At 57.4% G+C, this 16,016-nt stretch overlaps 2 protein-coding genes across 7 annotated transcripts in view; both read right to left on the bottom strand.

The window, feature by feature from the left end:
• Positions 1-415: 415 nt before the first annotated feature.
• On the bottom strand, positions 416-9,790 carry LOC126944294 (uncharacterized). 6 transcript variants are annotated; one of them, XR_007722001.1, is made up of 4 exons: positions 9,717-9,790; positions 8,431-9,624; positions 4,140-8,393; positions 416-1,842 (listed from the first exon to the last, which is right to left on the bottom strand). XR_007722001.1 is itself a non-coding variant. In XM_050773651.1 (4 exons), the coding sequence occupies exons 1-4, from the start codon at positions 9,788-9,790 to the stop codon at positions 7,923-7,925; spliced, it is 1,569 nt and encodes a 522-aa protein (XP_050629608.1). In that variant the 3' UTR covers positions 2,462-7,922. The 6 variants fall into 6 exon arrangements, 4 of the variants coding, with proteins under 4 accessions (XP_050629608.1, XP_050629607.1, XP_050629609.1 ...); XR_007722002.1 differs by lacking the exon at positions 416-1,842 and having other exon boundaries at positions 2,462-5,760; positions 6,310-8,393; XM_050773651.1 differs by lacking the exon at positions 416-1,842 and having other exon boundaries at positions 2,462-7,927; positions 8,098-8,393.
• The window catches only part of ACSF3 (acyl-CoA synthetase family member 3), a 65,010-nt gene continuing 58,266 nt past the window's right edge, over positions 9,273-16,016 (bottom strand). The window contains exon 10 of the mRNA XM_050773719.1: positions 9,273-10,128. Coding sequence (XP_050629676.1) covers positions 10,011-10,128 — 118 coding nt within the window. The 3' untranslated portion in view covers positions 9,273-10,010. The remainder of the gene's footprint in view (positions 10,129-16,016) is intronic.

Below are 16,016 nucleotides of genomic sequence, written 5' to 3'. Positions count from 1 at the left end.
GTGGCAGGCTGAGGTGGGAGGATGGCTTGAGCCCGGGCTACATTGCTACAACATTTTTTAAAGAAAATTAGGCCGGGCGCGGTGGCTCAAGCCTGTAATCCCAGCACTTTGGGAGGCCGAGACGGGTGGATCACGAGGTCAGGAGATCGAGACCATCCTGGCTAACACAGTGAAACCCCGTCTCTACTAAAAAATACAAAAAAATTAGCCGGGCGAGGTGGCGGGCGCCTATAGTCCCAGCTACTCGGGAGGCTGAGGCAGGAGAATGGCCTGAACCCGGGAGGCGGAGCTTGCAGTGAGCTGAGATCCGGCCACTGCACTCCAGCAAGGGGGACAGAGAGAGACTCCGTCTCAAAAAAAAAAAAAAAAAAAAAAAAAAAAAAAAAAAAAAAAAAAAAAAGAAAAAGACAAGAAAATTAGTTGGGGGCCGCGTGCGGTGGCTCACGCCTGTAATCCCAGCACTTTGGGAGGCCGAGGCGGGCGGATCACGAGGTCGGGAGATCGAGACCATCCTGGCTAACACGGTGAAACACCGTCTCTACTAAAAATACAGAAAAAAGCTAGCCAGGCGTGGTGGCCGGCGCCTGTAGTCCCAGGTACTCGGGAGGCTGAGGCAGGAGAATGGCATGAACTTGGGAGATGGAGGTTGCAGTGAGTCGAGATGGTGCCACTGCACTCCAGCCTGGGCCGCAGAGCGAGACTCCGTCTCAAAAAAAAAAAAAAAAAAAAGAAAAAAAAAAAAAAGAAAAAAAAAAGAAAAAGAAAAGAAAATTAGCCAGGCATGGTGGCACACGCCTATGGTCCCAGCTACTCAGGAAGCTGAGGCAGGAAGATTGCCTGAACTGGGGAGGTGGAGGTTGCAGTGAGCCGAGATGGTGTCACCGCACTCTGGCCTGGGCGACAGCAAGACTCAGTCTCAAAACAAACAAACAAACAAAAACAAAAAAAGAGAGAGTAAATGGCCGGGAACAGCTCAGACCGTGCTGTGGAGGAGGCAGGAGTGGGTGCCCCCTCCTGCCGAACATCCAGGCCTCGGGGGAAGCTACGGGAGGTGGGATGGAGCCCAGTGCAGCCTGGAGACGGGGTCTTGGGCCAGGCAGAGTCTGGAGCAGGGAGCGCCGGGGCCACAGGGGCAGTGGCACTCATACCTGTAGTCCCACCTGTGGTGGGGAGAGGTGGGTGGCTCCGTGAGCGGTGCTGGGAAAATCAGTAATTCCACATGGGAAAAATCAGGGCTGTACTTCCCACCACACACAAATGCATTTCCAATGAATTAATGGCTTCAGTGAGAAAAGCAAAGCTTTGTAACTTTTAGAAGAGCATATGTGAAAACATATTGAAGAGCTTTGAGTAAGAAAGGGTTTTTAAGGACAAGACCCCAAAAAACTCAAACTATAAGAAAGAAGAGATTAATGCATTTGAATACATTAAAATTTAACAATTCTGCACATGCTTTAACAAATGAAGCCAAAGGCCACTCACGTAACCAATGTATAATCACAAAAAATACCCAGCAGCCCAACAGGAAATGGGCAAAGAACTGAAACAGGCGACTTGCAGGAAAATCAAATGGCCCAGAAACATATTCGAGATGTTCCACCTAACTCGTAATCAGGGAAATGCAAATTACAATAAGAAGATTCCACATCACACTCAGCACCGTGGTGAAAACTCAATGTCTCCCATTGGGATGTTGGCCCGTTGGTGAGATGGGGTGTCTCACACCCGCGGTGCACAGCCTCCTTGGAAGGCATCAGGCAAAATCGAGGAAGTGGGAGACATCTGGGCCTACGATCCAGTGATTCCGCTCGCAGGAATATCTCCTGGAGAAATTCTTCCACCCTGCAAAAGAGGCTGCACTTGCAGCTTTGCTCTTGGAGGGGAGGGTCCAATGGCTGGGGTCAGTGCACGCCCCACAGAGTGACCTGAGGACAACCAGAGCAAGGCAGTCAACACAGGGGACAGCAAAGCCCTACATGAGCCAAAAACGTCCTCACGGAGGAGCCTGCGCTCTGTGGGCCACACATGCCAGTACTGAAACCTAAACCCACGACATCACTCAGGCATCGGGGCTGGGGAAGGCGTCCACCTGGTAACAGAGCCCAGAGGCTTAGGAGGCCAGAGGGCTCAGACTCCATGAACCTGGGCCAGGAAGTGCATGGGGTTGGTTGGCCGTAATCTTCTGTCTTCTGTCCTCAATATTTAAAATGTTTTTTTATTTAAAAAATGTTCTTAATCCCAGCACTTTGGGAGAGCCGAGACGGGCGGATCACAAGGTCAGGAGATCGAGACATTAGTAGACCCCGTCTTACTAAAAACACTAGCCGGGCGAGGTGGCGGCGCCTGTGGTCCCAGCTACTCCTGAGGGGGACAGCAGTGAGCTGAGATCTGGCCACTGCACTCCAGCCTGGGCGACAGAGGAGACTCCGTCTCCATGGGCTTAATCCGTAGAAGACAGAAGAGGGAGGGAGACCCATGGGCTTCCGTGAAGACGGGGAGGAGCTGTGTGGACTCCGCCCGCCGATTAGAAAGCGTGGGTCCCGGGCCTGGGCCCACCTCCCCAAGCTCAGCCTGGGGCCAGCTCTGCCGGCTCCCGACCGGCCCTTGAGGCTGCTCTGATCCTGCTGTGGCTGTCACAGATGCTGGGCCCAGGGCGGCCGCACCTGGAGTGTGGCTCTGAGGCCAGATTTGTGTTGTTTGTGTGTGCTGTGAGCATATGTGCACACCCGTCAGCGTGTGTGTGTGTGCCCAGCGGGCAGCCCATTCAGCTGGTGTGGGGTGTCGTCTTTTTTCTAGCTAAGACGCGGCTCTTCCCCATCGGGATGGGAATATGGGCACGCGGCTGATGCATTAAAGGCACCACGTGCTGCTGGCGTTGCCGCTGTCTTAATGGGCTTCGCTGCGCGGCAGGGCAGGGCTGGCAGGTGGTAATGAAGGAGACTGATGACTCCGTGGTTACAGTAACTGAATGGTTGTGTCTGGTCAGACTGTCAATGGGGGGCATGCCCTGCGAGCCAATGACTATGGGCTGCCTGGGTGGGCACAGAGAGGACTGAGGGTGTGGCGTCTCCCTCCTCTGCGATGCCAGGGTGTGCAGGTGCACCCATGTGTGTCTATGTGTATGTGACGGCTGCACACACGCTTGCTGATGTGGACTCACACACACCCCTGTGTCCCAGGGAGATGGGGGCAGGGCCCACAGGGGAACGAAGCTGGGATGGGCACCACCAGAGAGGCCGAATCGCACAGGGGTGGACACAGAACGGAGGCAGCGGCCGGCCCAGGACGGTCAGGGCCTGGCTGGCACAGCTTGGGGTCCTGTGCCCACCCTGTGCTCCTAAGGCCCTGGGCCAGCCTGGGAGCACCCTGGGTTCTGAGGATGCGCTCACTGGCCTGCAGGCACCAAGCTCCACCCGTCCCAGCCTGGACAGGGCCCTGGGGAGCCCACTGGTCAGGGACTGAGGGGACCCCTCTGCTGAGCCTCTCATGATGAGCGGCCTCTGCGTGGCGCTCCCTCCCCATCCCTGGAGCTGGGCTAGGAACCTTCTGGAACATGCCTTCCACGGGACCCTCTCATGCCCTTGCATGACTGCACCTTGTTCCTGTGTCACCAATGAGGACATGGGCTCTGAGCCGCCGAGTGACCTGTTGGGGGCAGAGCTGGTGCCAGCCGTCCCAGCTTGAGGACTTGCCATAGCTTGGGACACATGGAGGGAAGGTAGGGGGAGGTGCTGAGGGGATGAGGGGATGAAAGGCAGAGCTGGACCTTGGGGCAAGGCCAGTGGCAGCACCAGGCTCCTGGACACAGCAGATGGCCCCAGGGAACTGGCCCTGCCCTGTCCTGCCCTGGAGACCCCTCCGCCTCCAAGTCCTCGTGGGCCTGGCTTCACGTCCCCAGCTCTTGCCCGGTGTGACGGGTGGGCATGGAGGGTGCCTCAGCCCAGCCCAGGGAGGACCAGCCACACAGCAGGAAGGCGGAGGGAGTGCCTAGAGCCAGCAGGGCGGCCACCAAGACCCCACACTGACGCAGGGACCGAGGCACCCGGGCCGGTTTCCAGGAGAGCCCGGCGCTGGCCCCTCCCTTACTCTTAGGGTTCCCGCCCAGGCAGGCTGGTGTGGGGACTGGGAACCAGCGTGACCCAAGACAGGTCGCCCGCGTGTCCTCTCACATCCGATTCCACCAACACCAAGGTTCCTTCGCAGGCTCCTGGGAAAATCCATTTTCCGCCTCTTTGGGCTTCCGGAGGCGTTTCCTTGGCTGGGGGCCCCTCACAAAGCCAGCAGTGGCCGGCCAGTCCCCTCACGCTCACCTCTGCCACAGCTTCCCTCTTCCACTTAGCAGGATGGGGGTACCCTGTGCCCTCGCGGGTCACCCAGGGCAGCCTCCCTGTTGAGGGAGCTGATGGACCGTCCACAGCTGCAGGTCCCCACTGCTGTGTGAACTCACAGGTCCCAGGGTGAGGAAGCGGGGGTCTTCGGGGCCGTCATTCTGCCGCTCACAGGTGGGAGCCTCCTCACAGGGCATCGGGCCTCAGTGGCAGCTGGGGAGCTGCAGGGGCTGTGGGGTGCCCAGCAGGGCGGGCTCAGTACTGCCCGCAGGACCACCCTGCTGTTAGGGCGACTCGGCGGCTTGCAGCCTTCTCAGCTCAGTTCCTGCAGGTCAGCTGACCGGGACGGCCCTGCCCCGCCTGAGCTTGCCCTAGGAGCTGGGGGTCTCCATCCAGCAAGACTACGAACGAGGCCACCCCGAGACCGGCTGCCACAGATCACATGCTGGCCCTGGCTGCTGGCTAAGGCCAGGGGACACCCTCCTTGAGACTCCCAGGGTGAGGCTTAGCTCCTGAGGACCGAGCGGCCTCTGCATGGCGCTCCCTCCCCATCCCTCCGCCTCTCCAGATCTCCTGCCTGGCTCAATGCACGTCCATCCTGGGCCCTCCCAGCCTTACCTGGCCGAGCCATGGCCTTGCCCACCTGCCTGGGCCATTCCCTCCTGACCGGGCGCGATCTGCAGACAGCAGTGTCAGCGTTGCATGGAGGAGCCGCGGCCGACGCCCACAGCACGTGCTATGTCCGTAAGCTGCACCCAGTCCAGCCTGGCTGCTCCCCGTGTGAGCCTGAGCTTGCAGGCCAGAGGAGACGACCTTGGGCTTTGGCCCCAAGCCTGTGAGTCACACCCCTGCCCTCAACTCACCTGCCTCAGCTGCTCACGTGCAAAGCAGGCTGAGCACGCTGACTTCAGCGGGTGCGAGAACCCTGGGAAGGCACTTGAAGGGTGTCAGAACCTGGCAGGTGCCTCCAGTGTGTGGGACAGTGTGCGCTGGGTGTGTGGGGACCTGCGGCAGCGCCCTCCGGCCACCCTCAGAGGGGCTGGTGCTCAGGGGGTGCCTGTCGGACCCGGGACCCGCCCCTTCCCCGCACCCGCCTGTGGGGACCTGCTTTCTGCTCAGAGAGAGGCAGATCCATGGTCGTCCATCCTGTGACAACCACATGCTCCCAAGCCGTGCCCATGGCTGTGCTCGTGGCTGTGCCGGCGGCTGGCAGGGGATGCCGTGGCCGTCGTGGGTGATGGATCAGGAGGTGCAGTCACGGATGTTTATCCTCCAGTGACCTGGTCTCTCCTGTGGCTGCGGAGGAGATGCACGTGGGGTGTGATCGTTCGTATTGATCCGTTTGGTGAGCTGCTCATTCTCCACGTCGTCCATGTTTTCACACAGGGTCCACTTTACGCTTCCAGGCAGGAGAGCGGCTGCACTGACTGCTCTGTGGCCAGGGAGGAGGGGACAGAATTGGCCCCCAGGGCCCGTGGAGACAGGCTCTGTGGGCCTGGGGGGAATGGGCGTCCTCTCACTCAGGAAGGCTCTAGAAGGGCCACCAAGAGCAGCCGCACCAAGGACCTCGCGGTGAGAGCAGCCGAGTGAGTCCCAACCTGATCAGACACAGTGTGAGGGGAGCCGGGGCCCCAGTGCAGCTGCCTCGGGCGACAGTGATCACAGGCCCGGCTGAGCCTGAAGATGAGGACGGGGGAGGGAGGGAGGGACTGGTGTGTACATAGGTGTCCATGTGCATGTATGTATGCAGGCGTGTGTGTGAGAGACACATACATGTGACATGCAGGCGTGTGTGAGACACATACATGTGATATATGCAGGCATGTGAGACATACATGTGGTGTATGCAGACGTGTGAGATACATACATGTGATATGTGCAGGCGTGTGTGTGAGACAGACATACCTGTGGGGTATGCAGGTGCATGTGTGAGACACACGTACATATGATACATGCAGGCGTGTGTGTGAGACATACATACCTGTGGTCCACGCCCGTCTGCACACATCCCGTTACTGACGGTTAACTCAGTGGCCGGCGCACTCACCACCTTCTCACCAAGGCCGGCAACAAGCTGCTGTTCTGCACGAGGGCCTCCTCCCAGCCTCCCAGCAAACGAGGCCAGAAGCTTTGACACGAGGGTCTGGGAGTCATGGCTCCTCCAGGTCAGTGGTGCCCACAGCACTTACCACGCCGCCCACTGTCTCGCTCCATGCTGTGCCTGGCGCTGCATGTGTCCTAAGGCTCCTGCTCCCAACCCTGGTGCCACCGGGCCAGAGTCCAGGTGGAAGGGCGGTGTGGGGCATGTGTGTAGCCAGTCCCCATGGACAGGACTCCTGAGGGAACAAAGCCCCACTCCTTGGTCAGGGCCAGAAGGGCCCAGAGAGAGCAGCAGCCTCAGTTTACAGAGTAGGGAAACTGAGGCAGAGCAGGCTCAGGCCTTCTGTGTTGGGCCTGGACACCTGGGAGGAAAGCAGCCTCAAGGGCTGCTGCTGGGCGGGAACATGGGCCCGGCTTGGCACTGCTCAGCTGCCTCAGGCCTGTCCTGTCCCGGGGGGCGTCTACGCCTCAGTGGACCCACCAGCCTAATGCCTGGGCTGCTGGCCCGGGCCCTATCTGTAGAATGAATGGAGGAAGCAGGAGCTGGGCCCATGGTCTCCCTGTCCGGGAAGCCGCAGGTGGAGGGAAGGCAGAGGGTGGCAGGGGTTTCACCCTGGCCCCTGATGAGGGAGGGGCAGGAAGGACAGGGTGGCAGCTACCACAGGCCGCATGTGGGACTTTGCTGGCAGCAGCAGGCACGGTGCCACAGCTTTGGGGACCAGCTGGTCACCAGGAGTCCCGCCATCCCCTGGTGCCTGAGAGAAGCTGGGCCACTCGCCTGGGAGCAGCTCCTGGCAGCACCTCCGTGTCTGGCTGGGGTCAGAGCTGGCTGACTTTTCAGATTCAAGCCAGCCTCCCCAGGAGGTCAAAGGCAGCAGGCACGCAGACGCGGCTTCGGACCTGGCGGGTGGCAGCCCTGCTCCCAGGGCACCCGCTCCTGGGTCTAACTTGTGTGGCGTGGGCCGCCCAGCAAGGGGCAGGGTGTGCGGGGCAGGTGCTGCCAGCCATGTGCAACTTAGGTATCCTTGTGGGGCTCAGTCACGGTGACTTGGCAAACAGGGCCCCCTGCCTGTGTCTCCAGAGGCCAGGTCAGCACCAGAGACCAAGACGGGGAATAAACTGGGCTTTAATGGGGAGGGAGGAGCGGATGAGTTCCCTCCAGGATGAGCTTGTTCTCGGCTGGTGGAGCGGAGGGGAAACGGGGGCTGGCTGGATGCTGGCGGACTGTGAGCACGAAGGATGAGCTTCTTCTCGGCTGGTGCAGCGGAGGGGAAACGGCCTGGATGGGTGCTGGCAGACTGTGTGCACGAAGGCCGACCGACCTGGCACAGGAACCGGCTGGAGAGTCACTCGTGACTTTAGAACACGGCATTCAACCGCACATCCTTGGAGCACCATATTCTGGTCAACAAGCTGGTCAGCGAGCTCCAGGCTTTCTGTAGCTTGTGGTATTGTCAGGAGAAAGTCATCCTCATTATTTTGAAAGCATATGATCTATACTATTGGATAAAGCAAATGATTATGGAATCAAGTTTCAGGATTAAAGGAGAGAGATGCAAATGTAAAATTAGTGGAATTAAGTAAAAATCTTGCTATGTTAAATTTGACCCTTTCCCCAACAGAAGGCATTTCCTTAGCTACTAGCAAGGCCTAGACACAAACGTCTGACCTGTGGTCTCTGAGTGCTGTTCCCTTGAGTCCAGGCCTCCGGCGGGAGGGCAAGGCCCCTTGCTTTGACTGTTCCCAGGGTCAGGCCAAGGGGATGCACAAGGCCACACGGTGAGGCAGGAGTTCGGGTGGGACAGGGCTGTGGACTGGGGTGCCCACCCGTCCTGGAAAACAGGGCTGGAATGCCGCTGTCTGGGATGCCTCAGACAAGCTTGGTGGGCAACATGCTTAAGTGGGCAAGGGCCCCAGGCCACGTCCACCTGTCCCGGAGGCACGTGAGCCCGAGATGGCGCTGGCCTCCTGCCCGGGCACGTGAGCCCGAGATGGCGCTGGCCTCCTGCCCGGGCACGTGAGCCTGAGATGGGGCTGGTCTCCTGCCCAAGGCACGTGAGCCTGAGATGGGGCTGGTCTCCTGCCTGGCACACTCGCTTCTGGCCACCCTTTCAGACATGCATTCCAGGGGCAGAATGTTCTGGGTAAGTTGAGGCCAGACATTGCTGGGCTGTTACTTCCCAGAGGCTGTGGGGAAGAGGCAGCCTGTTCTTCTGAAAATTGTCCAGAAACTTCTGGATTCTGCATGTGGCCCCCGTGCATCTGAATTGACCCCGCTAAGTAAATGCAACGTGGGTGCGCCCAACACTGACAGCACACGTTCCTGAGGTTTCTGCATCGGCCACGCCTGTGGGCTCTGGACCTGGGTCTGGGGAAAAGCTGGCGAGCCACAGACATGAGACGGGGGCCATGGGGCAGGTGGGGGTCTGGGTAGAGACGGTGATGGGAGGGAGGGTTCACTGGCTGAGGGGCCGGTGTGGAGATGACCTGGAAGGTCTGTGCGATGGAGGGGTGAGGCAGGGTCACCGCAGAGCCGCTCCACGGCCGTCCGTCCACACGCTTTCTGTGACGCACGCTGACGGACACACAGTAGTGAGCAGGGTGGCAAGTGTCCCCACAGCGGGAGCTGCCCTCCTCCGAGAGTGGCACCAGGAGATGCCCAGGACCCATGGGACAGGGCTGGTTCTGGGAGGTTTGTGAACCCTCAGCTCCTCCCAGGAGGCCCTCCGGGCGGCTGCCCAGACCTATGTGGACTGGGAGACACTGGCTCACGGGTGAGGTACAGGCACGGGCGGATGAGTCTGCCGCAGTCACAGGCCTGGGCACAGTGTGGGACGGCCCTCGTTCCTCCAGTGGAGTCTTTATTTCTTTTTTGGGGGACACCTCCGGGACCCACCCTGGAGAGCCTGGTAACTGCAGGGCACTGTGGGGCGGGAGGTGCCTGAGCACGTGGGGCCGGCCGCGAGGTCGGTGGTGACCAGGCAGACGTGGGCACGTGGGGCCGGCCGCGAGGTCGGTGGTGACCAGGCAGACGTGGGCACGTGGGGCCGGCCGCGAGGTCGGTGGTGACCAGGCAGACGTGGGCACGTGGGGCCGGCCGCGAGGTCGGTGGTGACCAGGCAGACGTGGGCACGTGGGGCCGGCCGCGAGGTCGGTGGTGACCAGGCAGACGTGGGCACGTGGGGCCGGCCGCGAGGTCGGTGGTGACCAGGCAGACGTGGGCACGTGGGGCCGGCCGCGAGGTCGGTGGTGACCAGGCAGACGTGGGCATGTGGGGCCGGCCGCGAGGTCGGTGGTGACCAGGCAGACGTGGGCACGTGGGGCGGGCTGCGAGGTCGGCGGTGACCAGGCAGAGGTGACATCAGGGACGGTCTCCTTGAGCTGCAACAACTGGCCCAAGGCTGGGGATCTCACGTGGTGATTTCATCCCAAACAGTTTTTGTTCTATGTGACCTGATTTGGGGCATTCAGGCTTAAGGGAGGCCAGGTCTCAGACAGGCCCCCGCGGTGCTCGGTGTGAGGGAGACGTCTGCTGCTCCCCGCCAGACCCGCAGTCCAAGTGCCCAGCCCCTGGTGCGCGGGTCACGAGGGGTGGAAGCGTCTGATGAGTGCCTTCTTGTCAATCTTGCCCATCTGGTTCCGCGGGATCTCCTCCACCAGCACGAGCTCCGAGGGCACGGCGTATGGGGCCAGGACATCTCTGCAGAGACAAGCACAGCCTGAGATGCGTTGTCCCAACACTGCCCAGTGGTAGCTCAGGTGCCCAGCAGTGTGGACAGGTGCCCCTTGGATGCTGCAGCCTGGCCAGGCGCCTCGGCCATCCTGAGGCCTGGCATGCGTCCTGGGCAACCGCAGCTGTCTCTGCCCTAGCAGCCCAGGGTGGTGACTGCAGGAGGTGCCCAGCATGCCATTATCACTGGTACCACAGAAGTCATGGTGCATGCAGGCCTTGGGCGAGGGCACCTGAGGACAGGCCTGCACAGAGTGGCCTGTAGGGCAGAGGGACCCCCACACTGGGCCAGGCATTCCAAGACCCCGCACTGGAGCTGGAACGCCCCATGTCATTCTGTGGCCGGTTCCCCTTCCAGAGGAGGCATGTGGAAGGGGCTGGGGAGTGGGTGGGCAGGTGGGGCAGGGGCAGCCTGCCCTACATGGGGTATTTGAGATGGGAACAAATGCCCCACAGTCCTGCAGACACAAGCCCGCGTGGCAAGAGGCCTCACAGACCCCCACACAGCAGGGACAGCCCCTAAGGCTTGACACCTCCACTCAGGGTCCCCTGTGCCCATGGCCAGAACTCGGTGGGTGGTGCCAGGGCAGTGGGCGGGGCTGATGCAGGTGGGTGGGGCCAGGGCGGTGCCAATGCAGATGAGCGGCCGAGGGCAGTGGGCAGGGACAAGGCGCTGGGATCGGAAGCTGAGACTGCAGTGGTGCTCAGTGCTCCTCCATTCACCATTAAAGAAAGAAGGAAAGGAAGGAAGGAATGAGATTAACCCCCAAAAGGGGGGACAGCTGTGTGGCCTCCACCCACCCAGCAATACCCTGAAGGCAGCGGCCACACTCCAGTTGCAGGAAGGGCTGGTTCAGGGCGTCCAGGCTGACACTGAGACGTGTCAGAAACGAACTTGATGGCGATTGTTCAGGTTACTGTCCAGCGGAAAAGTCCAGAAACCAAGTGTCGTGGTTTCTTGACGCTTTTTGTGGAGAAAGCGTCGCCTGCCATCCAGACGTGGCCAGAGACCCAGCACAGACCCCTGCCCACCTGCCCCTGCCCGTAGGCCTCTCGGGGCGGAGGTGCGAGTCGGCCCAGCCCAGTCCCTCCCTCCCCAGGGGCAAGTGGTTTGACGTTGGTGTCGCTGTCAACCTCGACCTCCACATTTCCAAATTGCTTTTTTCTTTTTTTCTCTTTTCTCTCTGGGACAGGATCTCACTGTTGCCTGGGCCGGAGTGCAGTGGTGCAGTCACAGCTCACCAAAGCCTGGACTTCCTGGGCTCAGAGGATCCTCCCAAAGTGCTACAGACATGTGTCACCACGCCCGGCTCCAATTTTCCTATCAAATTTATTTTGGCACGTACATATTTTATAGTTATATAAAACTATTATAGGTATTTAAATGGAGGTGTAATTTACACCCAGCTGTCCTGTGTACAGTGTGGTGAGGGATGTGTAGAATTTTGTTTTGAGACAGAGTCTTGCTCTTGTCCCCCAGGCTGGACTGCAGTGGTGCAATCTCGGCTCACTGCACCTCCGCTTCCTGGGTTCAAGTGATTCTCCTGCCTCAGCCTCCCGAGTAGCTGGGATTACAGGCGTCCGCCACCACGCCTGGCTAATTTTTGTCTTTTTAATATTTTTAATAGAGACAGGGTTTCAACATGTTGGGCAGGATGGTCTCCAACTCCTGACCTCAGGTGATCTGCCCGCCTCGGCATCCCAAAGTGCTGGGATTACAGGTGTGAGCACCGCGCCTGGCCTGTGTAGGAATTTCTAAAGTTTTACTGAAGCAACTGCCCCCATCTAAGTAGCGCCCAGACTGAAAGGGAACATGGCCAGGTTCCCAGAAGCCCCTCTGCCTGTCTGAGCCACTCCCAGCCTCCACGTGTAACCAATGTCTTGACTTCTAAGAGCGGACAAACTCTGTGTTGAATGAGACTGGCTGGCAGTGGCGAGGGCGGACGCTCCTTCCTGGTCACAGGAGGAAAACGCCCAGCAGCTCGCCATTGAGCAGGATGTCACCTGGTGGCTTTTCAGAGGCTCCCTCATCAGGTTCAGGTATTTTCCTTCTTCTCCTAGTTTGTGAAGAGTTTTTGTTATAAAAGGGCTTTGGCATTTGCAAATGCTTTTTCTGTATCTATTGAAATAATATGATTTTTCTTCATTCTGTAAATATGGTGAATTACCAGTGGCTCACACTTGTAATCCCAGGACTTTGGGAGGCTGAGGCGGGTGAATCACTTGAGGTCGGGAGTTTGAGACCAGCCTGGCCAACATGGCGAAACCCCATCTCTACTAAAAATACAAAAATTGGCTGTGCATGGTGGCGCACACCTGTAATCCCAGCTGCTCAGGAGGCTGAGGCGGGAGAATCGCTTGAACCCCGGAGGCAAAGTCTGCAGTGAGTGGAGATTGCGTCACTGCACTCCAGCCTGGGTGACAGAGCGAGAGTCCGTCTTAAAATAAAGGTGAATTACATGGACTGATTTTTGAAAATGAAAGTAACCCTCTATTCCTGGCTTAAATACTGCTTGATCATGACGTGTTGTCTTTTTGTGCATTAATTGGATTTAACTGGCTAATGGTTTGTTAAGGATTTTGTGTGTCTGCCCATCGGGAACACTGTTCTCTCGTTTTCTTGCACGGTTTGGATTTCAGGGTAGTGCTGGTCCCATAAAGGGAGTTAGGAATTGTTCCTCTCTGCTGTTTCGTCAGAGACTTATTTTGTTGCGTCTGGTTTTATTTTTTGCCTTCAACGTTTGAGAGAATTTACCAGTGAAACTTTTTGGGCCTGGTATTTGCTTTGCAGTTTTAAATTGAGAACTCAGAACTGTTCAGTCTGCTTTGGTGTTTGCGTCAGTCTTGGAAATTTGTGTCTTTTAAGGAAGTTATCTGTTTCGTCTGACCTGCTGGCTTCACTGGATTAAGCAGCCTGCAGCCTTCCATGCCGCCACACTGCCCAGCAGAGACCGCAGGCCTGAGCTGAGGTTTCGCTTCCTTCCTGATATTTACAATGCTGTTTTCTCTCTTCTTTCCTGGGGTCTTCTTTCAATCTGAAAACTCATGACCTTTGGTTTGGGGAAATTTGACTGTTAATTTCTTCCCTGAATATCTTCTTTTTGGAACTCCCATTAGACAGTTGGAATGTCTGAATTAATCCTCTAATTTACTTCCTCCTGCCTCCCTTCCTGTTCTTTTTTCTTTCATGGTGAATGGACAAGCACTGCAGTGTCAGCCTAAGCCAGGCACAGCAAGGACGACTCAGGGCTGCAGGGGAGGTAGCTGTGGGCCAAGTACAGCAAGTGGCCTGGAGAGCAAGGGCCTGGCTCCAGGGCTCCCGCAGGACTGACGGAGTCCTGGGCTGTGACTGCACGGCTGGTGGCCTTCCCTGCCCGGTCCTGCCCCTCACAGGCGGCTTCTCACCAGCGGGCCCTCAAGTGCCCTGCACACAGCTTCCTGTCTCAGGGTCTTCTCACAGCCACTGTCATAGCCCAAACGATGCTGGATGAGGAGCCTGACTTCAGAGAGATGCACAGAGCAGGAGCGAGCGGCCTGGTGTCCCTGAGCAGAGGGCAGCCCTGTCTGAGGAAAGCCAAGGGCTGAGGAGCATCGGGACTTCGGTTCCTGCAAACTCGGACCCTGAAACTCTCTAGCACTCTCTCAGCACCCGACACCTATCTTTTCTTCTCAAGGTTTAATGAAAGCAGCAGCCGCTGCTGAGCGGCAGTGCTCCAGCTGTGTTGTGCAAACCCAGGCATGTGTGGTGCCCTGATGCTGCCCTGATGAAGCAAGCGTTCCTGTTGTCTGTGGAATCACAACGGACGAGCCAAAAATACCTTCAGTGCTCAGGAGAAGGCAAGTCAGGGTGGAGGCAGGGAGGGTGCGTCCAGAGAAGGAACAGAACAGAGACAAATGCTTGGTCTTAAATAATTTGCGGTAGGTGAGCTCTTCCTCCTCCTCCACCACGTGGGACATGCTGCCTCCCCTTCCCCTTCTGCCATGACTGTAAGTTTCCTGAGGCCTCCCCAGCCATGCTTCCTTACAGCCTGTGGAACTGCGAGCCAATTAAACCTCTTTTCTTTATAAATTACCTTCTCAGGTAGTTCCTTATGATAGCAACAGGAAGCAGTCAAATGCCCAGATAGACAGGGGTGGGTCCCCGGTGAAACCCCACCTTCAAGCCAAAACACAGCCTGAAACCGGCAGCCCGGAGTGAGAATTTCTATTCCTGTTTGCCCACTCTTTCTGACTGGTTCTTTCTGAATAATGCTTTTTAGCCAACCAAAGGTTACCTTTTCCAGCGCTACCTACAGCTTGCCCCTCCCCATTCTGTGCCCAAAAAAGCCCTGGACCCAGCCACACCCAACTCTAGGTGGTTGAGCACCCTTGCATCCCCTCTCCACTGAGAGCTATTTCATTGCTCAATAAAATTCTTCTCCACTCTCCTCACGCTTTGAATTGTCAGTGTAACCTCATTCTTCTTGGACATGGGACACGAACTTGGGAACCAATGAATGCAGGTATAAGCTATAACACAGGTGGGCTGAGCCAGTGCATAAGCCAAGCATCGCCCAGTTGGTTGAGTGGGTGGGTGCCTCTGTGGCAGGCCCGGGTTGGGGGCATTACCGGCCATGGAGGTCCCCTGCTGGCAAAGTGGCTGAGAAATATCCAGCATCATTTATAGCAATGTGAGACTGGACTAATACAGAAAATTGGTACTGGGAAGTGAGGAATTGCTGTTAAGACAGCTGAAAATGTGGAAGCAGCTTTGGAACTGGGTAACAGGCAGAGGTTGGAATGATTTGGAGAGCTCAGAAGAAGACAGGAAGATGAGGGAAAGTTTGGAACTTCCTAGAAACTTGTTAAATTGTTGTGACCAAAATGCTAATAGTAATACGGACAATGAAGTCCAGGCTGAGGTAGACTCAGATGGAGATGAGGAACTTATTGGGAACTGGAGCAAAGATCGCTTTTGTTAAGCATGAGCAAAGAGATGACCTAAAACTGGAACTTAGATTTAAAAGGGAAGCAGAGCATAAAAGTTTGAAAAATTTGCAGCCTGACCATGTGGTAGAAAAAAAACCCCCCAATTTTCTGGGGAGGAATTCAAGGCGGCTGCAGAAATGTGAGTAAGTAAAGAGGAGCCGAATGTTAACTGCCAAGACAATGAAGAAAATATCTCCAGGCATGTCAGAGACCTTCATGGAAGCCCCTCCCATCACAGGCCTAGAGGCCTTGGAGGGAAGAATGGTTCTGTGGGCCACTGCTCTGAGGGACACTGGCCCCTGCATCCCTGTTGCTCTGGGGCTAAAAGGGCTCCAGATACAGCTCAGGCCACTGCTCCAGGGCAGTGAAGAAGAGAAAGATGGGGCTGGAGCCCCCACACAGAGTCCCCACTGGGGCCCTGGCTACTGCAGCTGTGAGAAGAGGGCCACTGTCCTCCAGACCCCAGAATGACCCACCGACAGCTTGCACCATGTGGGGCACCTAGAAAAGCTGCAGGCACACAACAGCAGCCCATGAAAGCAGCATGGTGGCTGTACCCTGTGGAGGCACAGGGGTGGACACCCATGGCCTTGGGAGCCACCTCCTTGCATCGGTGTAGCCTGGATGTGAGACATGGGTCTAAGGAGATTTTGGGGCTTTAAGATTTATTGGGCCGGATGGGGTTGCTCACGCCTGTAATTCCAGCATTTTGGGAATCTGAGGCAGGTGGATCACTTAAGGTCAGGAGTTCGAAAGCACCCTTGACAACATGGCAAAATCCTATCTCTACTAAAAAATACAAAAATTATCTGGGTGTGGTGGTGCATGCCTATAGTTCCAGCTACTTGGGGAGGCTGAGGTAGGAGAATTGCTTGCAGGCAGAGGCTATA

Source organism: Macaca thibetana, chromosome 20, assembly GCF_024542745.1.
Source record: "Macaca thibetana thibetana isolate TM-01 chromosome 20, ASM2454274v1, whole genome shotgun sequence".
Taxonomy (NCBI): domain Eukaryota; kingdom Metazoa; phylum Chordata; class Mammalia; order Primates; family Cercopithecidae; genus Macaca; species Macaca thibetana.
Note: the sequence above shows the minus strand (reverse complement) of the source record. Positions and strands in the feature narration are given on the sequence as shown.

What these genes read in the sequence shown, in the direction of transcription:
- LOC126944294 (XM_050773650.1), bottom strand. Translation starts at nt 9,790, where the DNA reads ATGTCACCTCTGCCTGGTCACCGCCGACCTCGCAGCCCGCCCCACGTG. An exon ending in TCTGCCTGGTCACCACCGAC is followed by an intron (nt 9,625 to 9,716) that starts CTCGCGGCCGGC and finishes GTCACCACCGAC; the next exon opens with CTCGCGGCCGGCCCCACGTG. An exon ending in CTCACGTGCCCGGGCAGGAG is followed by an intron (nt 8,394 to 8,430) that starts GCCAGCGCCATC and finishes CCCGGGCAGGAG; the next exon opens with GCCAGCGCCATCTCGGGCTC.